The 22759-nt window shown below is 45.4% G+C and overlaps 1 protein-coding gene across 1 annotated transcript; it reads left to right on the plus strand.

The window, feature by feature from the left end:
• The first annotated feature begins 13412 nt into the window (after positions 1-13412).
• Positions 13413-16333, plus strand: LOC123120208 (uncharacterized). Its single transcript, XM_044540201.1, has 3 exons — positions 13413-13733; positions 13835-14086; positions 16325-16333. The coding sequence occupies exons 1-3, from the start codon at positions 13542-13544 to the stop codon at positions 16331-16333; spliced, it is 453 nt and encodes a 150-aa protein (XP_044396136.1). The 5' UTR covers positions 13413-13541.
• Positions 16334-22759: the final 6426 nt, after the last annotated feature.

Below are 22759 nucleotides of genomic sequence, written 5' to 3' on the forward strand. Positions count from 1 at the left end.
TCATACAACACTTAAATGCAACAAACAAATAACTCTCTAGCTAAAGCATTTAAATGCAACAACAAATGCGATCAAGATCGCAACTAAGGTAATAATTGATCCAACAGCATAATGATACCAAGCCTCACTATCAATGGCATATTTTCTAATCTTTCTAATCTTCAAGTGCATTTTCTCCATCTTGATCTTGTGATCATCAACGACATCGTCGGCAACATGCAACTACAATTCCATCTTCTCCCCCTCAATTCTTTTCAATTTTTCTTTCAAATACTCGTTTTCTCTTTCAACTAAATTTAACCTCTCGACAATAGGGTCGGTTGGAATTTCCGGTTCACATACCTCCTAGATAAAAATGTCTATGTTAACTTGATGGGCATAATTTGTCATAAACATGAAATGCAACAAATAGTTTTAAAACAGAATATACTACATCCAAATCATAACAAGGACGAGGGCCGACGGGGACGGATATGAAAACCATGGCACTATGTATAACAAACAACGTACGGGTAAGATAATTATACGAGTAACTATATATCCAAATCACACAAACATCAATTTTTTATATAAAGCATTCATGAACAAGAGGCTCACCACAAGGTGGTGCCGGCGACGGGACGGTGCGGGCGATCGACGGTGGTTACGACGGAGATTTAGAAGGCACTAAGTAAACCACACCTACGTATGCAAACTAAGTGTTATTTTTGACCTCAAATTGCATATAAATCAAATACTAGCACATATAATTCCTCCCAAATTACTAAGCTCACAAATTAATCACTATATAAAGCATTGCAAGAGCTAATCTAGCAATGAGAGATGAAAGGACAAAGTTGCTAATCTTTGTGATCATTTGAATGGATGGGGGCCTTCAAATCTTGACAAATTTTGGGCAAAATGCGTGATGAGCTCGAGAGGAAGAGGGGAAGAACAGAGAGGAGAGGGAAAAGGGGAAGAACAGAGCGAGCTCGGGTGGACGAAGGGTTTATGTAGGACGACCTTTAGCACCAGTTCGTACCACGAACCGGTACTAAAGGTGCTGGAGGGGCCCCAGACTGACAACATCCTGCCACCACTCTCTTTAGTACCGGTTCGTGGCAAGAACCGATGCTAAAGGTTCGCCACGAACCGGTACTAATGAAAGGGCCACGGCTAGCCGTTGGAACCGGCACTAATGGACACATTAGTGCCGGCTCAAATTCAAACCGGCACTAATGTGTCTCACATTTGACCCTTTTCTACTAGTGACCGGTCAAAACAAGAAAAATGGTTCTGATGATTTATGACACTGAAGACTGAGATCGTGCCAAACTTATCCCTCGTTGAAGAAAATGCCTTGAAAACTTGGGTTATTAGAAAGCACATGATGTCTCGCAACTTTATGCCTCGATGAAGGCATGTCATCAATTCTCATCACCTTTTTCTTTTCTTTTAGCATTTTTTTAGTAGATTTCAAGGGGCAAGCTGAACCGTGTAGTCTTTTGGAACCCACATCCTATCCCACGACAAAGATAATACAATAAGTTGATGAATGGGCCAATGGTTGATCCACCACGTAGTAAAAAGACGCAATATATCTTGTCTTGTTGTCTTGTTGAGGTTGTACCAGCTAACGAAATGCAAGTGTAAAAAAAAATAAAAAGCCAATCTTTTCAGTCTAAATGTAGTACTAACTAGTTGATAAAATTGTTGGATAAGCCTCATGCTACTTGGTAAAAAAATGAAAGGATCCATTTGGCTAGCACCATCATTTTTTTGAGAATTCATGTGAGGGATTTATTTGCTAGGATATTGATTTTTCATGTTGGATGCCAACATGTTTCATGTGCTGAGGTGTCTGCATCTTTGATTGCTCAAACTTTGTTAAAGCAACTAGCGAACCATGTAGAGTCGGGAGGTCCAACAACATCTGAATTCTTGCATTAAGTACAAAGCAATTCCCAATCTCTCTCTTGACAAAGTTTAGAAACTTGAGTTGTTGAGTAGCACATGATGGCTCATCATTTTATGCCATGGTGGAGGCATCAATCGCCATCACCTTTTTTCTTCTTTTGACACGTCTTTCGAGTAGATGTCACGAGTAATGTTAGGCAACTTCAACGCGCTGACTCAAATAGACGCGGATTTGGTCACCTTTTTGTCCGTTTGAGTTTTGTGGAGGTGCATTGTCCGGCCGCATCCGGGCGAATATGGTTGGTGCGCCAAGCCGTCCGCCCCATTTGGTTCGCCCAGCCGTTGGTTGTCCAAAATTCACAATTAGACATTATTTGCATATAAATCCACATGAAAAGAAACATTACAAGAAAATAAATCACATAGTTTTAACATCATAATAAATAGTTTACAATCAAATAAAATCTCATAATTTACAACCAAATAAAATTTAACTTGTCACAAATACATTGAAAGAAAAGAGACGATACATTTATTGCTTGCCAAGATGAGTCCACATATGCTCAATCAAATCATTTTGAAGTTGAATGTGAGTTGTCCAATCACACATATCTGTATAAAATTGGGTGAACTGAGTAAATGTTGTCGGTCCATGCCCAGGCCTCAGGCTCAACAGTTTCACCCGTGAAATGAAACCCTTGGTCAAAGAGGTTGTCATCATGCTCATCCTGTACGATCATGGTATGCATGATCACACAAGCAGTCATCACTGACCACATCTTTTGAGTGCACCATGTTCTTGCAGTGCTGGACGATAACCCATCAAGATTGGAGTACACCAAAAGCACGCTACACATACTTCCTAGCACTTGCCTGTGCTTGTGCAAACCTAACCCTCTTATCTACTACCGACTTGGAGATTGTGTTCACAAGAGTTGACCACTGAGAATAGATACCATCATCTAGGTAGTATCCCTTGTTGTAGTGGTGACCATTGATCTCAAAGTGGGCCTCTGGTTAGTTGCCTTCTGCAAGCCTTCCGAACACCAGCGACTCCTGAAGCACGTTAATGTCGTTGTGTGAACCTACCTTGCCGAAAAAGGAGTGCCAAATACAAAGATCTTCTGATGAACTTCATGTATGGTCGTGCAAGCTTTAATATTACCCTATATTGCCCCTGCAAAGCAAATGGACATTTCTTCCACTTCTAGTGCATAGAGTCTATGCTATCAAGCATTCATGGAAAGCCTCTGGCCAATAGTCAGGTTGTATCCGCAATATTTGGTTCTCTCAAGTACGCCGGGCCAAACACTGCAACCACAGCTTTACAAAACTTGTACAATGATGCAAGGCATGTGGACTCATTCATGCGGGCATACTCATCTACAAGATCACCGAGAATTATGTATGCAAGCATCCGAATAGATGTAGTCCATTTTTTATAAGAGGACAAACCAACCATTCCATGGGCATCATTCTTGCATCTAAAGTAATCATAATATGCCACCACCCCCTTCTGAATACGGTTAAACACATGTCTCGCCATCCAGAAGCGGCGCCAGAAAATCTTGAGATTGTACAGTGGGGAGGTGCACTAAAAAATCGCTAAAGAGTAGGCAATGGCAGCTCTCTCTATTGCAATTCAACGTCGGAGCATGGCTCGAGAACGACCCCCTAAACCTTGGCCGCTGCCTAGAAATGTGAACAATGTCGACCATAGTAGCAACCACAAGATCATCATCATCGTACGATGAATTGTCCAATGAACATATGACGTTAGAACTCATCCCCGCTCTCCATGGTACCTTGTGGGCGGCGAAGCTTGCGGGCGTGGTAGAGTAGCGGCCGGAGAAGGACACCGTCCTCCCCGTGTAGGCACCAGCCCTATCCAAGTCCAAGTCACTGACGATGATTGTGGAGGCGAGGGTGGTGCCGGTGGCGGTGAACGGTCGTGTCTTCTCGTGCCACACATGACGACGAGGAGCGGCGCAGACGCCGGCAAGGGGTGGGTCTCGGTGGATGCGGTGTGGCGGTGGGAAGTGGGTGGCAGCGGCGAGGGTGCTGAGGTTGGGGGAGTCGAGCGTGTAGTAGGAAGGAGAAGAATGGTTGATATGCCACCGACAGACGAGCAAGGGGGGATAAGGCAAGGCGTCGCGCGTGTCTGCACCATGTCCACGCTGACCCAAACCTGAACAAAATTTTCTCCGGAAATGGGCAACGACAAACAGAAAAAAAGACGCCTGTCCATTTGTGGGGGCGCGTTGGGCTGTCGTTTCTTCTGTTTTGGCTCAAATGAACGCGCACGGACCAAATGTGTTGGTCTGTTGGAGTTGGCCTTAAATCATAATCATGTGGACCTTCCACCTGTCACTCTTGGCAAAAAGCTTAATAAGTGGATCTTTTCTCGAATAAACAATGGAAAGGTGTATCATCGTTATATAAAAGATGGGCCAAGCTGCCAGAACCACGCGAAAAGGCAGATACAATGCCAAAAGGCAAACGACTCCACACTAATACCTGGGATTAGAACCGCACCTACTACAATCGAACAATAAGAGAACTCTCCTTGCCCGATCTCTAGCCAAGAACACAAGGAGACCGGGCACAGAGCAACCAAGCTGCGTCACTACCGATGCACTACACAACCAAGATGCGACCACGACCATAGGAATGAATGGGTCAGCGTACCGCCCCACCTATAGTGCCTAGAGAAGTCGCCAAGTGGGTGGCAAGACTTAGTCGATCCAGAGGAAGAAGACGCGCCGGAAGCATTGGCGATGACATCCATTGCGCCTCGGAGGCCCATGACCTGAGCGGCAACCCCAACCAAAACCGAGTCGCCCCAAGCTCCAACTCCGAGGTAACCGGAAGCTTTGGATTATGGCAGACAAGGGCGAAAGATTTGTTGGCACAACAGGGATGCTTGAATGCGTTATTGCAGGAAGCCAAGACAGCTAAGATGGAGGCTGAGGACTGTGAGGAGTTACAATTGAAAGCAGCCGAGACTATACGGTTGTGTCAGTCGGACCAGGTTATTTATCATGTGATGGATGAGAATTCGCCGAAGAAGATCTGGGAGAAGCTGGAATGTCAGTTTATGTCCAAGACTGCGACGACCAAGGTGTATTTGAGGCAAAAGTTGTATGGGCTGAAGATGCAGGAGGAGTCAGATCTTGTGGAGTATATGAACGCCTTTAATCAAGTCGTGACGGATCTAGCACGCTTGCGTGCGATGGTTGACGACGAGGATAGGGCAATTGTGCTTCTTTGTTCATTGCGATCATCCTATGACCATTTGATCACTTCTTTGACGCACAGCAAGGAGACCGTCAAGAATGAGGATATTACTACGGCATTGCCTTCTTATAATATGAGAAAGAAGAACGCGGTGGAAGTCTTTCATGGTGAAGGTTTGCTAGTCAAGGGTGAGGAGTGGCGGAAGGGATATGAGGCAGGGAAGAACAAGAACAAGAAAAAGGAAATATAGCCTATGTGGTCGATGACACAGGTTATTGTGTTGCTAGTCTAGGTGACGTCAAAACCAAGATGTTTGACGGAGTTGAGCGGATGCTTCGGGGAGTCAGGCATGTGCCGGGGCTAAGGAGGAATCTGATTTCGCTTGGAGTTCTTCATGATGGTGGTATGGTATTCCGTTGAGGTCGGGATAAGAATACCATGAGAATCATGGAAGATGAGGTGACCGTGATGATTGAAGGGGGGACGGCTTTGCATCTTTAAAATTTGCAAGGGGGCACTATTGCAGGTGGAGTCATGGAGACTGGAGTTGCGGGAGTGGTAGCGGGATCCCACAGTGGCGGCGGGTCTGGGGCGGACTCGTCGAGTAGCTCTCGGTAAGCTACGAAGAACACAACACAAGTCCAGAGTACATGGAAGTATGACGCATGGACAAATTCAAGGTGGTGGAGAATATTCGCAAGGTAGTAGACTAGTTAGTAGTATATAGTTACCCTGGATTATGGTTGTCTTCGATGTAATATTCACCTTAATTTTCTATGCAGTATGATTATGTGTGAATCTAGTAAGTACGTGGTAGTGTAGTTCGTGCACTTTTGTTCTCTTCATTATGAATTTTCGATCCTGGCTAGACGAGGGTACTACGTAGTATCACGGTGACGGTGTGATGTTTGGAGAATACGGAGAAGAGAGGGCCAGATTCTGATCGCTGCTGACGTACCAAGTCAACAAAGATGCTAGTCAACTTAATTAGAGAGTTGGGACATGAAACATAGATGGATAGATGCATGCATTTCCAGTTTGTGCTTGTTTAGTTTCGTCATCTTAGATCTGTTGGTTGTAGTCCTAGCTGAATTCGAGAACTGGGATAGGAGGGGCATCTGCAGTGTGCTCTCTGTCTCTAGTCTAAAATTCAGAGCTTGACTACAACACTACATACGTTTGGTATCAGAAGTTGATGGCCGCGGAACTGGCATGTACAACAGAATTAGCAGTTGTAAAAATAGTACTGTATATGTAAGCAACGCTGCTGGCCGAAATGCAAAGCAGGGCATGTAATCTGAAACATGTTTCTCTGCACCTCCTTTTATTGTCTCCAAAAACACATTCATGTAAGAGAGCGAGATCACACAGGCTAAAGACCATGATGAGAAATTTATCGATGCAGTACTTTACAGAACCTGACTAACCCCAAGTTACATTCGCACAACTATAGAAAACGGCTTGACCAGACACAACTAGAAAACTGCTTGATGAGACACAATTCAAGGAAACAAACTACCTAGTAATAAAATTCTGAAACTTAGCCCAGCTGCCAACATTTCTGTCATAAGATGGAAGTTAACCGAGGTGAGTTCACGAGTCAAAGCCGAAAAGGCGGGCATACGAAAGAGTTTCAGTGAGGCTGATCCTGTATCTATATGACATTCGTCCTACATCATCCACGGTGCGAAAACACAACATGCACTTGATCAATCATGCACACAACACAATGATGAGCAGAACGAACTGACGTGCAGATCAAACCCATCACAGGATCATTCAGTTTACTACACCTTAACATACCAGAAACAAAATGATCACCGTAAGTTCACGAGTCCAAACAGAAAGGGGAATACCAAAGACTTTGAGTTAGCAATTTAGCATGATCCAAAAACACATACTCGGTCTTGTGACATTCCCGCTGTAGTAATATGCAGGTGGTAAGGATGAGCAGAACAAACAAACTGAGGTACACAAAGATCCTGCAGTTCAAACCATCAAAGATCATCTACAAACTCAACTTAGTATATCATAACAGAACTAGAATGAAATGATCTTTGCACTGAGTTTGTGGCGTCCGGTCCTATGCCAGATCATCAAACACACAAAAGTGTGTCAAAGGACTGCATGGTCATCTTGGCCCTTGTCATCTACTCGAAAATCGTGTCAAAAGATGAAATAATGTGATGGCGATAGATGGCATATGCCTCCACTAATGTATAAAGTGATAAGTCATCATGTGCTTCCCAACAACGCGTGCTTTCAAGGCATTATCTTTAGTGAGCTTAATTTTTCTCTCTTTTCATATCTTTTTATAATTTCTAGGCAAGGGGAATAAACTTTAAGTCATTCTCTATTACTTTTCCGTCTTTCTCTTTTCTTTGTCTGAAAAAAGACCGGCTCCTCTGAAGGAATAAGCTTTGCTATTAAGAAAATTAACAATTCATGTATTGTTGCACCGCCCAAGCTAGTTGGCTTAACAAAGTGAGATGGCCATTGCTTGAACTCTTGAACACACGGAAGATCTAGCATCTAACAAAAAGGATATTTTATCAGTCATAGCAACAACTGTTTAGAGGTATGAACTTTTGATACGTGAGCATGTGAGGGATTAGTTCGGTACGATCTTTTGTTCGTTGTATTGGATGCTAACATGTTCAAGATTGATTTCCCAACTGTTTATAATAGAATAAATAGTGCCCATCTCACTTGTTAAAGAAACTAGCTAGCCATGCAGGCTCGGATCACGTGAAGGCATCAGAATATTGTTGCATTAGACAAAGCTAATTCATGCAGAGGAGCTGATATCTTCCCCGGCATATTAAAGAGAAAGAAGAAAAGCAATAATGAATGGCTCAAGTTTGTTGTCCTTGTCTAGAAATTAGGAAAAGTTGTGAGGAGGGGGGAAATTAAGCACACCCAAGATAATACCTTGAAAACTTGCGTTCTTGGGTAATACATGATGTCTCACCACTTTATGCTTTGGTGGAGGCATGTCATCAATCATCATTACCTTTTTTTTATATTGTTCTGAGTAGATGAATAGATTTGAGCTAAACTGCATAGATCTTTAGAGCCCCACTTCTCATTTTCGACAAAGATATATAAGCTGATTAATGCACGTGATCGATGATCCTTTATATAGTAAAAATAGGAAATGTAACTGAATGTTAAGATTGTGCCTGCTAACGACATCCAAGCATAAAATAAATAAATAAAAAGTAAACTATCCAGTCACAATGTTGATAAAAATGTTGGATGAGCGACCGATCATTAGAGTGGTATGGGTGTTAGTTAGTGGTACACGAAGCACGCAGGTTAGTTTTACACATTGTCTGCTGCAAACTAGAAATCATGCACAGTATAGTCGAAAATGGCCGTACGTGTGGCTAGCAAGCATTTTACGCATGTGCATGCATGGTGTCGCGGGTCCTTTAAAGAATCATTTGATGAGGAAAATATGTGTTGCGTGCCCCGTAGCTCGTCTGGCCCAGCTTACCGAATGTTTCTATTCAAGTGGAGAAAATTAGATGCACATAAAGTTCTAGAAGTAGATATGCGAATTTTAACTGGTCAAAGAAAGGCTTTATTGGACCAAGCCGACTGTTTTACTGGATACAAATTCTGAAGCTCTTAATGCAGGAAACGTATTGGCATCCAGCAACAAAAAAATTAAGATCATAGTGAATTAATCCTTAAATAAAGAAAGTGCCTTGACAACTTGCGTTGTTAGAAAGTGCATGATGCCTCGCCACTTTATGCTTCGATGATGGAGGCATTCCATCAATCATCATCACCTTTATCTTTTCTTTAAAAAAAATTGAGTAGATGATATGGGTCAAGCTGAAACTTGTAGACCTTTGGAGCCAACATTCGATCCACAACAGAGATCAAAAAGCTGATGAATGGGCTTGTAAGATACCTAATGGCTGATCCATCACGTAGTAAAAGTACACAATGTTACTTGTGTTGTTTTCTTGTTGAGGTTATACCTGCTAATGACATCCTAGTGTAAAAGAGAGATAAAAAAAGAATCAAATGATTTAAACAAACTGTAAGGCGGACCCACAGGAACATTGAAAATTATTATGTCAAGTGCCAAAATCAGTACGACGTGGTAATCGAAGGGATGTGCCTTTTCTTTTAGAGGTAAATACACTAGAAGTCTTGGAACTTGCGTGCGACGGTTAGTTTGGTACACAAACTTGCAAAATACATGTTTCTGGTCATCTAACTTGCGCGGGTGTGCAAATATGGTCACATTTTCCGTACGTGGGTGTATTCGCTGCATACGTGGCACGCCAACATTGCCAGGGCCGATGGTTTTTTTTCATAAACACCCTCACTTTTTTACTTTGTACAAAAGCACTCAAACAATAGTTGCCCGCTAGGTCCCACCATCAGTATAAGTTGTAAATATATTGGGCCATTGTCAGTGGCTAGTCCACGTGATGTTTCTTTTTCAGAAGGATACTCATCTTTTTTTACTTTGTACAAAAGCACTCCTTGTCCGCTGGGTCCAACAGTCAGTGTAAGTTGTAAATATATTGGGCTGGAAAAAATGGGACGAGCGAGTTCTAACCAATGACCAATTGTAATGGAGCCTATCCACCGCAACTGATCGTACTTGGTATTTCATTTTGACTACTAAGGTATATCACCTCTAAAATAAAAGTGCACATTCTGAATATATTTTCGTTTCTCTAGATTTTCAAATTTAAAATTATTCGGATTCAAACAAATTTTCAGATGAATTGTTCGAAACAAAATTACATACATTCATTCTGCGCTATATTTTCTTTTGTCTAGATTTTCTAATCTAAAATTATTTGAGTTCAAACAAAATTTATTTATTTATTCTGGAAAAAATATACATACATTCATTCTGACCTATGTTTTCTTTTATCTAGATTTTCCGATTTGAAATTATTCGAATTTGAACAAAATTTCCATTGATTTGTTCAAAAGAAATTTACGTACATTCATTATGAACTAAATTTCTTTTATATAGATTATTCAAATTCAAATAAAAACTAGTTGATTTGTCCGAAAAAATTGCGTACATTCATTCTGACCGATATTTTCTCTTATCTAGATTTTCAAATTTAAAATTATTCGAATTCAAACAAATTTTTGTTGATTGGTCCCAAAAAAATACATACATTCATTGGGCACTAAATTTCCTTTTATCCTTATTTTCAAATTTTAAACTATTTGAATTCAAACAAAAAATTAGATGATTTGTCCAAACAAATGATGTACATTCTTCTTACCATATAATTTCTTTCAGCTAGATTTTTGAATTCATAATAAATTAGTTTATCTCCGAAATAAATTCACGTATATTCATTATGAACTATATTTTGTTTTATCTAGATTATTCAAATTCAATCAAAAAATTACTTGTTTTGTCCGAAAAAATTACATACATTCATTTTGACCTATAGTTTCTTTTATCTAGATTTTCAAATTTAAAATTATTTTAATGCAAACAAAAATCTACATTAATTCTGCACTATATTTTTTAATCTACATTTTTAATTTAAAATTACTCAAATTCATACAAAAATTTAGTTGATTTGTCCAAAAACATACGTACACTCATTCTGCACTATATTTCCTATCTAGATTTTTAAATTTAAAATTACTTGAATTCAAACAAAATCTAGTTGATTTTTCCGAAAATGTTATCTAGAATATAAGTAATTTTCTTAAATAGAAAGAAAGAATATATAAGATAAATTGTGCTTATCTATTTAAATGTCACTGTGGGCGGATGGTTGCTGCTCGCACACGCGGCGAGCTTACGTGGTCATAGGTTAGAACCGGTACCTTCCCCTTTCCTTGTTTGGTTTGTATTTTAACTCATACGGTTTATCTTATATAAAGCTAATTATGCTCTATAAACGTCAACAGTAAGGAGGTCAAGTGGCTATCTAAGCGAGGCGAATAATAGCAGGCCGTGTGTTTGAATCCTGCTGCCGCTCTAGCACTTTTCATTTTATTTGAGGATTTTCTGCATAAATAGATAAAATGCAAGGGTGCTTTTTGAAAAAAACAGTGCATGCGGATTACCCACTACGTCAGCCACTGACAGTGGACCCCTGCCAAGTTAGCAAGCCAAGCGTGCACATGATACTGTAGAAAGCACCGTATATGAACAGAAAGACAAGTTAGATGACCAAAAACATGTATTTTACAAGTTTATGCACCAAACCGACCGTCGCCTGCATGTTCTGTGACTTGTGGTGTATTTACCTCTTTCTTTTATGAAGCATGCATGGTCGGTTTGATTCCTTGTGTCGTACAATAATCAGACAAAATGTATCGGATGTATAGCAGTATTTAAAAGAATATAGTACGCTGATGCTAGTTGTTCTCTCAAAGTGTTTGCAACTGGTACTTAACTAGTAGGCCTATAGAGACCAAATATATTGATCAAAATTCATTATTCCGCTAATGTTTTCTTACGCGTAGACATTGTTCTGGTGATGTTTGGTGCAAGTTAGGATTATAAATAACAATCAACTTAATGTATCATGTGTTCATGTAATGTAATCGCCACATATTATCTATAGGAAAAACCAAGATATGAAACTGGTGAAAATTTGATAATACAAACCACTGTGCAAAAACAAAAGACAACTGGTATTAAAAATATCTAAATTTTGGAACTTAATTTGCAGCTTTCCCACATTTGGTGGAGGAAAATAATGTAAGAATGAATTATGAAAAATCATTAAAAATGTGAAGACTTTTTTAGATAGAATGCGAGAGATTTATTCGATATGATCTAGATTTTTCTTGTGGGATGCCAACTTGTTTAATGTGCTGAGAGGTCTAAATTTTTTATCGTTCAAACTTTGTTAAACCAACTAGCTAAGAGCATCTCCAGCCGCCTCCCCAGGAAGGCCCCCAGGAGCACTTTTTCACCGCCGGCGGACGAAAAAAAGTCCCACTCACGCCCCCACAAGCTCGTTTAGCGCCGGATCTGGCCAAAAACAGAGCCGGCGACCCCAACGCGAACCCAAGGAGCTGGGGGGGGCACCTGTGGGGCTTAATTCGCCGTTTTACATGTGCTGACCCACTTGGCAGCGTCTCTCTCCTCTCTTGTCCCTTTCCCTCCCTGGCCCACCCACGTGCTCCCCTCCACACACCCATCCTCTATCTCTCTCGGCTGGGCTCCTCTCTCTTATCTTCTCCTTCTCTTGCTTCGCGGCACCCGGCACGCCGCCGCCCTCGCCTCGCCGCGCCCGGCTCGCCACCGCTGTCGCCTCGCCACGCACAGGTCCGAAGCATGGCCATCACGTGCTCCTCCTACAGCTGGGCCGGACGCGCCGGTGGAAATGGCGCACACGCCGCCCGCGCCCTCCTCTTCCTGCTCGCCGCCGCCGCTCCTCCACGCTGGTGCGGCGCCGACACGGGCGAGCTCGCGGTGCGCGGGCGCAGTGCAGGCACGGGCCCGCCCGAACGGGTCGGCCGGCGGGGATGACGCCGGCGCCCCAGATGATGTCGGCCTCGTCGGCCGGCGGGGACGAGCTCCAGGGTCGGGTCGGCCGCGTGATGCAGGGGCGGCTCGAGGGACCGGGCATGGGGCGAGGGAGTGGGGCACGGGGCGGCTCGACGTCGGCCTCCAGCCGCCCGCTGCAGGCCGCCTACGCGCTGAGCCGCGGCCGGCGCGCGGACAGGGACGAGGGACCCCCGGCGGGGTCTGGCACAAGATGGTTGGGCGAGGCGCTGTACAAGATGAGGTGCGCGCGCGGACGAGCTCCTCGTCGGCCCTGGCGCGGGGCGGACGCGGCGGCGGCTCGCCGGCCCTGGCGCGGGGCGGACGCGACGTTCAACATGAAGGCGGTCAAGCGGGCGAGCGAGTGAGGCGTCGACTGGGGGCTTAAACTACTGAAAAAATTCTCGTCCCAAAAGCAAAATTAGCGCCGGCAAGTTTTTATGCGGCGCAAAAATCGCCCCTGGGGACACAACGGCTGGAGATGCTCTAACCATGTAGACTCGGCTGGTCCAATAACATCTAAATTCTTGCATTTACAGCAAAGTGAATTCAAGGTCTCTTCCCCGACAAAGCTTGGAACCTTACATTATTGGGTAGCACATGAGGCCTCACCACTTTAATTTATGCCTTGATGGAGATATACCATCAATCACCATCACCTTCTTTCCTTCTTTCTTTCTTTCTTTGTAGGCGCTTTCCTCCCCCGTGATTTTCTTTGTCAACAGTGTGTGTGGCTAGATCGACACGTCGTGGTGGGCGCCCACTCTCCGTCGCTTTGCTTTGTCTCGTCTCTTAAAGAGCTCCACACCATATCCTCTAGGCTCAAAATTAGTTACTAACACTGCCTCATCTGCTCATCTTGTCCACTTGTTCTAGCTAGCTAGCTTGGAGCCTCTGATTCATGGACTTCCCGGAAAAGAAGGCTGGATCCATGGATCCGGTGACCGTGGCCAAGAAGACGCCTCGTCCGGTTGATGTCCGCGCGTGGGCGCTCTTCACCGCCTGCGCCACCGCGTTCTCCCTTGCAGTGGGCTACTCAATGTCACACGCACACGCACTCGACCACTTCCACGCCCCCTGCTGGCAGTGGCAGGTAACGACGAGCCGACGACCCTTCTCCCTGATTCCAGTTCCACTACCCTTCTCCCTGCATGCGTTCTCAATTTCCCCTGCGTTGGTGTTGGTCCTCCACAGTTCTCCTTTCTGCCTTGTGACCACCTGACGGACGCGGACAAAGCCGTGGTGAACGCCGTCTGCCTCGGGAAGTTGTCCTGCATCCCGGTCGTGGCGGCCGGGCCGGTGCTGGCGCCGCGCCTCCTTTTGCCGCCGACGCTGGGTCCGCCGCGCCTCCTTTGCCGCCGACGCTGGGTCCACCGCGCCCTCGCCTGCCTTGAGCTCGCGCTCACCATCGTCGGCCACTGCCTGTACGCCACCGCAACCTGCCTCGTCCTTTTTTTTTTGAGAATCAGGGGGGGGGGGGGAGTTCCCCACCTGAATATATTGCTCAAAACGGCTGTAGAGACAGTAGGTCTAGATTACATAGGCACGATGCAACATGCAAAGAGGTAGGAACGCCACGAGGAAACGTCCTCCTTGTCACCCGTATCAACAAGACGGTGTGACCAGAGATCCAAGTCCGATAAAATGTTCCTAATTGTTATTACAGAACATTGATCGACATTCCTAAAGAGCATGTCATTTCGCGCTGCCCAAATATTTGAGAGTAGCGCGAGGAGGACTAGGGGCCATGCATTTTTGGGCAGGTGTTGAGATAGTGGAACATCCCAAAGTTCATTAAGGTCAGCTTCGTGTGGCAGAACACCCATTCGTTGCCAAATTCTGTTGGCAAGGGGGCATGTGATGAAGAGGTGAGTGGAGTCTTCGAGTAGCATAGCACACCGTGTGCATAAGTCGGAGGAGATTATATTCTTGTGGGCAAGATTGACGGCGGTGCTTAGGCGATCTTTGAAAAGAAGCCAAGCGAAGATTTTTGTCTTACGAGGAGCTTTGGTGTTCCAGATGAGTGGAGCATTGAGGTCCGTTTCTGGCCTAGCCATGATGATGCCGTAGGCCTGCTTGGTGAAGAAGGCATGACCCCGAAGGAGGAACCGTTGATCTTCTTCTAGCAACGGCACGAAGTCCTGCAAAACAGCCAAAAGCGAAACCAGCTCTGTTTCTGCTGTGAGAGAGAGACAATTACGGAGGTTTGTTTCAATGCCGAAACGCAAGATGTTAGCCATTTTTACCAGCTTTTGTGTTGAGTGTGAGAAGAGGTGTGGGTAGGTGGTAGCTAGGGGTTTTGGGGTGAGCCAGGTATCTAACCAGAAATATGTATGTGTTCCACCGTTTGTCAAAACGAAGGAGATTGATTGTAGGGTTGGGATTTGTTGCGAAATCGTGCGGCATGCATAGAAAGGATGTTTGGGTTCCCGAAGAAACTAGGGCATTGGGATGTTGTAGTTCTAGCCAGTCTAGCCTGCCTCGTCCTCGTCGCCCACCAAGGAGACATCTTCATCCGGATCTGCTGGACTGTGGGCATCTTCGTCATACCTGTCAGCTTCTCCGTCCTACAGGACCTACACCTCCTGGGAGGTGACGAGGAGTGAGAAGCCGGGCAAGCAGCAGTAGCTCGAGAGGATCTGCTCATGAGGTACTGATGGCTGACTGTTGAAGTGATGAGTAGGTAGTTCCAAGGAATAGTTAATGTAGAGTATGCATTATAATGTGTGTTAATCTAGTAGCTATATTGTAGTGTTATTTCGATAGACCGACTATGCTAGTTGGAACATTTGTGTAATGTGGGCTATATAATTACCCTGCAGCGTGGATTGTCGTCGTCTTTGATGTATTGCAACCTTTAATTTCCTCTGTTACTACTTCTATATATATATATGATCAGACATGAGCTATATGCATGCTTATATAATATATCCAGCTTCCTTCGAATACAATTAATTGATGTTGATGAAATTGGTGCTGTGCTATGTATGGATGGATGACTCATGTTGTTTCTGGTGTTTTTGGACTACGGGTGTCCTTCAGGTAATTTTGATATTCAGTCTGAAATTCCGAATTTATACTAAATACTGAAGGTCATAGGAAAAATATCCCTGTCCATAGTCCAAACACATTCCTGTTCTGCAGTAAACTACGCGCTCTCCCAGCATAAAGCACCACTTGTGCAACCTCGTTTGTGTTTCATGAAGTATGAGGTGAATAATTTTCCTCTGTTGCTTTTTCGAAAATGGTGGCACCACACTCATGCAGTGTAATTTTCACTGGCAGTGGTTCAAGTTTGACTCATAGAATCGTTTTCATGGGAGTTGCTGAGTTGGTATATGAATCATTTTCGCTAACCACCTTTCCTAATTATTCCGCAAAAAAAACCACTTTTCCTATTTGGCATCACGAATCTAGTGTCAATTAACACTAGCGTTGGGAAACTAACATGAAAACTGAAATCCTTACAGACATAATCCATTCGATGTGTTTCGTGCAATTTCTAAAAAATAATTTTTATTTGGTAAAACCTAGAAAACTCACCTAGTCGAGGAATTTTTTAGAGAAGGCGTGCAACCAGATTCGATACTAGAATTCAAATCTATATGTAAATCGTTATGAATTTACGACATTTTACAAAAAAAAAAAGACTATTCATGTGTGAAATCTATTTCTACCGTGCAGGCTACATGACATCCCTCGTCCGTGGTTGTTTCGAGATTTATATTGCATATTCTCAGCTCGTCCGTGGTTGTTTCGCGCACATTCCATCGCCACAGAACACTCTCCCTCTCTCGACCTCTCACCGCCGACGCTCGTCTCACCTCTCTCCCCTCTCCCCTCTAACGACGACGAGCATGGCCGAGCGCTACCCAGGCGATGGTGCGGCGGCCAATGGTTTCGGCCGCCGCCACCTGCACGAGGGCGAGGCGCGCCTTCTCTACGAGGCCGACCACCCGGCGCCGCCGGACAAGCGGGTGCCGGGCACCTGGAGGCTCAGCGCCGGGCGGCGTCCCGGCGCCTCCAGCGCCCATCGGAGCTGCTCGGCGCAGCAAAATCGCGTGCATCCAGTCCTCATTGCCGGAGCAGGCGTGGAACCAGTCGAGGTACGCCCCCGACAGCAACGCGTTGTGGACGGTGCCATGAGGAGCAGCTCGGCGCCACCAACGGCTTCGAGTCCCGCGGCCGCCTCAACTCCGACGGGCGGCGCCAAAGGCGGGGCGTCCCCAGCCGCACCCTCGACGCCGTCCTCGAGTACATCGAGGCCGGCAACACGCCGCGGCTGGAGTACTCGGTGCCTCCTCCTTCTCTCATCGCCGCAGCAGCTCTTGGACGCCGCGTTGAATGGAGACGGTGACATCCTCGTCGTTGGGCTCCCTCTCCTCCGGATCGCCGGCGCTCCGCCCCGTCAAGCCGGAGCCACAGGAGACGCCCCTCAGGGGCCGCACCCACAGCGGCGCCCTTGTCATCAACGAGGGCGGCCGTGGCCCCTCTCTTCCCTCTTCCCGCCTCATCCGGCCAAAGACCGAGCCGGGGCTTCTCCCCGTGAAGAAGGAGCACGAGGCCATGGCCGCCGCCCCTCTCTTCCCTCTTCCCGCCTCATCCGGCCAAAGACCGAGCCGGGGCTTCTCCCCGTGAAGAAGGAGCACGAGGCCATGGCCGCCTCCCCTCTCTTCCCTCTTCCCGCCTCATCCGGCCAAAGACCGAGCCGGGGCTTCTCCCCGTGAAGAAGGAGCACGAGGCCATGGCCGCCTCCCCTCTCTTCCCTCTTCCCGCCTCATCCGGCCAAAGACCGAGCCGGGGCTTCTCCCCGTGAAGAAGGAGCACGAGGCCATGGCCGCCTCCCCTCTCTTCCCTCTTCCCGCCTCATCCGGCCAAAGACCGAGCCGGGGCTTCTCCCCGTGAAGAAGGAGCACGAGGCCATGGCCGCCGCCGACGAGACCGCCCTCAAATGGCGCGGAGGACTACGTCTGCGAGGAGATGGCGCGCCAGCGCCGCGCCCTCTAGGAGATCGCCGCTCGACGCCGCAGACGCGAGGAGGGCGGCGTCGTCGTCCTCGACGACAGCGACGAGGAGGCGCCCGGTCCATCCAAACCCCCACGCATCGGCGACCCTGGTCAGGGGTGCAGCAGGGACATAGCGGCACACAAGGCGATGACGACGACGGCGGCGGCGGCAACTACACCAAGTTCTACAAGCTGGTCGGCATGTAGAAGGCGGGCGGGCGGCGGCTTTAGTATTTAGTTGTTTTTAATAGTAGTAATATTTAGTTGTTTTTAATTTATGTTTTCAGTTTTTTTTACAAATATCAATGAAAATCATCTAGTTTGGCCGAATTTGTGTTGCGTTTGGCCGACTTTCGACTGAGTTTTAGTTTTCAAAAAATGGCGTCTGGGGCAGCCTTGGGGCGGCGGCTGGAAAACCTACCGCCCCCATGCTGAATTTATTGTCGGTTCGCCCCCAGGCGGCACTATTTCAAGCCCCTGGGACCGAACGGGCTGGAGATGCTCTCAGAAGCAGGGCAGCAGTAGGCGATTAATCAGTGGAGCTAGCATCTGCTCATGAGGATGACTGAATAATTGATGTAGAAGAGTATGCATTATGCTGTGTGTTAATCTACTGTAGTAGCTAGTGTAGTGTTAATTGGATAGATCGACCACCCTGGAGCCTGAATTGTGGCCATACACTCTTTTTCTGTGGTATGATCAGACATGAGTTATCTGCATGAAATTGATGTTGGTGAAATCACTAGTACAAAACAGGGCTTTCGTCACAGGGCAATATTCACATTAGTCCCGGTTCAGTCACGAACCGGGACTAATGTGAGCATTGGTCCTGGTTCGTGCGGCTAAGGCATTAGTCCCGGTTCACCTGGGCCCTTTAGTCCCGGTTGGTGCCACGAACCGGGACTAAAGGATGCGATGCCCATTAGTACCGGTTGGTGGCAGTCCTTTAGTCCCGGTTACTCGAAAAATTACATCCGAATTTAACAGGGGAACCCCGTTAAACATTTTCAAAATCCTCAAAAACCTAACAAAAAAAAGATACGGGGCTTTTAAGATCTGGAGAGGCAAAAAAATTCAAAAAAATTCAAATTGTGGTCAAACAATGGTCAAACCAATTATTCTAGAATATTAGTGTTACTAAATAATTATTTCAGTTTTTTTGAATTTTGGTCAAATCTGGTCAAACAGTGGTCAAACAATGGTTAAACTAATTATTCCAGAAATATTAGTGTTACTAAATAATTATTGTTTTTTAAAACAATAGTTTCAAACTCAAACAGTGAAATGTGTCACTTCATGCTCAAACTAAATTCCTGAGGGTTAATAGAATTGACATCTTACTATTGTCAGGAAAACAATAAGTGCAGACTTGGAAACGAGGGAGAATAGAACCCGAAAGTTAAGCGTGCTCAGGTTGGAGTAGTGAGAGGATGGGTGACCGTCTGGGAAGTTAGATGATTTGGAATGATGAGGGGTGATTAGAGATTAGAGGTTAAAATAATTCAGAAATTTGAAAATCAAAAAAATTTAAAACAAAAATTCGCAATTTTTTTTTAAAAAAAATATCATAAAATTTCCGGGACTAAAGGTGGAGCTCCAGGCTGCGTCCACGTGGACGGCCTTTAGTCCCGGTTCGTGTAAGAACCGGGACTAAAGGGGAGAGGCATTAGTAATGACCCTTTAATCCCGGTTCAAAACCGGGACTAAAGGCCCTTACCAACCGGGACAAAAGCCCCCTTTTCTACTAGTGAATTGGTAATGTAGTTTATATGGATGACGTACACATGAGATTTCTGGTGTTGGAAATTGTTTTCCATTCATTCCTGCAACCAGTATATATAGTTGGCGTAACAATGGAATCCATCAGAGTTCAGCTGGATTTTTCAGTGAGGATCTTGGAGTGTCATGCTTCTGATTTTGACGTCTTTCTCCACTACACGCTTCTGGTTGAGTTGAACCAGACTGCATGCTACGCTGCACAGCGCAAAGAGAAGGCACAAATATTCACAAAAAGAAGAAAAAGAAACCACAAGGATCGACAGCTGCATTCCCCTCCAAGCCTTGTCCCTCGTGTCCTCTCTCACCTTTCTTTTCATTTGTATACCTCGCTCCCACACTTCTCCTGCTTTTCTCAAGCACACGCCCTATCCTGCACCTTAATACTCTTTCTTTACTAGTCTATGATATATCTCTTTCATTTTTTTAAATTATATTTGGGATTCAATATTTTGCAGGGCTACCATGTAGGTCCATCGAATAATTTAGGTTGATTCAGTTGACAGATACATGAGACCTAAGAAAACTACATTTCGAATATTGGGGTGCCAAAGTTTTCTTCCGAGTCAACTACACCACTAGTGCCATAACTTGGCGTAAAAAATCACTTTAGTGCCAAAACTTGCGGCATACATTGAACTGGTGCTACAACTTGGCTTTGACATACATATACGGTGCAAAATGTATTTGTATACTGACATAGTGCTGACTAGATTTGCACATAATTTGCTACAGATGGACAAACACGTGTCAGGGACTTTATCGTGAGAAAAAAATTCCGAGGGGTTTCCCATAAAATACCAGGCCATACGCCCTATCTATGCCGTTCACTGGCTGACAGCAGGCCCAACACCACATGGCGCGCCCAGTCAGCACCGTGTCTGTGTATAAATGCGATTTGCACCGTATATGCACGTCAAAGCCAAATTGTAGCACCAATTCAATGTATGTCGCAAGTTTTGGCACTAAATTGATTTTTCATGCCAAGTTTTAGCACTAGTGGTGTAATTGACTCCACGGATGGTGCATCATGAGCATAGGACAACACGGTCTCTGGGCCTATACCTTGAGGTGGCAATTTTTTTGATACCCAGGACCTTGTAGAATCAGCGGCCGAGAATTCATCGATGTAGACCAAGAGACACGGTGATTGCGATATGCGAAGAAAATTATCGCCCCGAAGAAAAACGTCAGTAAGGGCCTAGAAACTCTGAAGACCATGAAAGTCAGCCGAATCCAGACGGATCCAACAGAATAGATCAACCGAATCCTAGAAGAGACCAGCCAGAGACACGACTCCACATGCCCTCCTTCGGTGCAAAGCACACCAACATAGCAGGGATAATGTGGGGACAACATTGTTCCACCCTAGGGCAATGCTGCCACCTCACTTTCCGAAACCAAACATAAGGACTTACTAAATAAATCCTAAAAAAAATACTCACCTATGCCGTTGTACGACAAATTCAGATCTGATGTCGAGCTCGCTGACATCTAAAACCATGAACTGATGCCCTTTTCTCTGGTGTTCTAGCCAGGCAGGTCCATCGTGAAGAGCACCGTGTTGCATCCATCCGACCACCATCGGCTTCACCAACACCGCCGTCGAACATCGCCTGAGAAAGACCATCGGTCGAGCACCCATCTCCTTCACTGTTGCACATCAAACCTCAAGTGCCTCCATAGTAGGCCGCCCATGGACAGGACCTCCCGCCCCATTGGCGACGCACCCCGTCAACGATGCGCCCTGGCGGCGGCGAGAGGGGCAGGCAACGGTGATGGCTAGGATTTCACGGTTGCCTGCCTAGTCGTCTCTGTAGGTTATAAATTGTTCGCCTCGGCTAATCAATCTGACAGTCGTGACAAAACATTTTCATATGTTTTATGTTTTAGCTTGTGTCACCGTGAATCAGTCGTGGGGACAGACACCCCATGCTGAAGTTCGAATGCCAAGAAGACACTGACAGTACTAGATCGATTACTACTCCCTCTGGATGGGAATATAAGTTGGTCATGAATATTTAGGTCCTTGATTTGATTAGTGAAAAATGCGTTGTATGTCATGAAAAAATATATTTTTAGATTCACCGTCGAATGAAGTTTCTAAATATATATTTCTATGACATATTATTAAAGTGTCATTAGTTAAATTGATGACCTAATTTCTCATGCCAAACTTATATTCTCATAAGGAGGAAATACTTTCTAAATATTAGCATTTCTTGTTTTTTTGCGGGAAAACTTTTAATCTATTCATCTTCTATCATGGCAGTAGAACGAACACTAGAAATAATAAAAATTACATCCAGATCCGTAGACCACCTAGCGACGACTATAATCACTGAAGCGAGCCGGAGGCGTGCCGCCGTCATCACCCCTCCCTCGCCGGAGTCGGGCACAACTTGTTGTAGTAGACAGTCGGGAAGTCGTCGTGTTAATGCCCTTTAGGACTAGTGCACCAGAACAGCAACCGCCGTTGATGAAGAATAACATAGATCGAAAGGATCCAACCAGAAGACACACGAATATAGACGAAACACAACCAGATCCGAGCAAATCCACCGAGGATAGATCCGTCGGAGACACACCTCCACACGCCCACCAACGATGCTAGACGCACAACCGGAACGGGGACTAGGCGGGGAGACATTTATTCCATCTTTAGGGAGCCGCCGCTGTCTCATCTTCCCGAATAGAACACAAACTCTAACAAATCTCGAAGGAATGACTAACAACGGAGCCCTCTTGTCGGTCCTTGCCAGGATCCACCGCGCCCCCATGGCCCTAGGGCCACCGGAGACGAAGCGGACCTGCGGCGGAGCCGGCGAGAGGCACGAATCTTAGCTTTTCTTGGAGGAGGAGGCGGTGGCTGGAAAGAGGCTCTGAAGACCTAAGCGATAGCCTAGCCTTTCTTGAAGCCGCAAAATCGAGCTTCGGCTCCATGCTAATGCATTCCTTACTTCAACAATGGTTCATGGAGGGGGCTTCGTGCAGGAGAGACTGTGTAGCGCGTGGCGGATATGCAAATGGGGGTAGCCGACGACCTCTTGGCGAGCTACCTAAAGTCCCCCCCCCCTACCCATGATGTATTGTTTTTTTTCCTATGGACAGAGGACACGTCGTTTGGCATATGGGACCGAGCTCACACGACGCCCTCCATTGGGTGCTCTCAAAGTATACATAGTTTCTTTTTTTGGTGCATAAGTCACTGCCTACTAGACCGGTCTAGTACACCATTTTTTGTTTTTTGTTTTCTTTTGGTACCTTTATTTCATTTTAATTTAAATTTTAACATTTTGCCAACAATGTATTTAAAAGTATTTTTCATTATATTTTA

Source organism: Triticum aestivum, chromosome 5D (assembly GCF_018294505.1).
Source record: "Triticum aestivum cultivar Chinese Spring chromosome 5D, IWGSC CS RefSeq v2.1, whole genome shotgun sequence".
Classification (NCBI taxonomy): domain Eukaryota; kingdom Viridiplantae; phylum Streptophyta; class Magnoliopsida; order Poales; family Poaceae; genus Triticum; species Triticum aestivum.

Excerpts from the sequence above, each read along its gene's own strand:
- LOC123120208 (XM_044540201.1), top strand. The coding sequence starts at position 13,542 with ATGGACTTCCCGGAAAAGAAGGCTGGATCCATGGATCCGGTGACCGTG. Across the intron at positions 13,734-13,834 it reads CCCCCTGCTGGCAGTGGCAG|TTCTCCTTTCTGCCTTGTGA; the intron begins GTAACGACGAGC and ends GGTCCTCCACAG.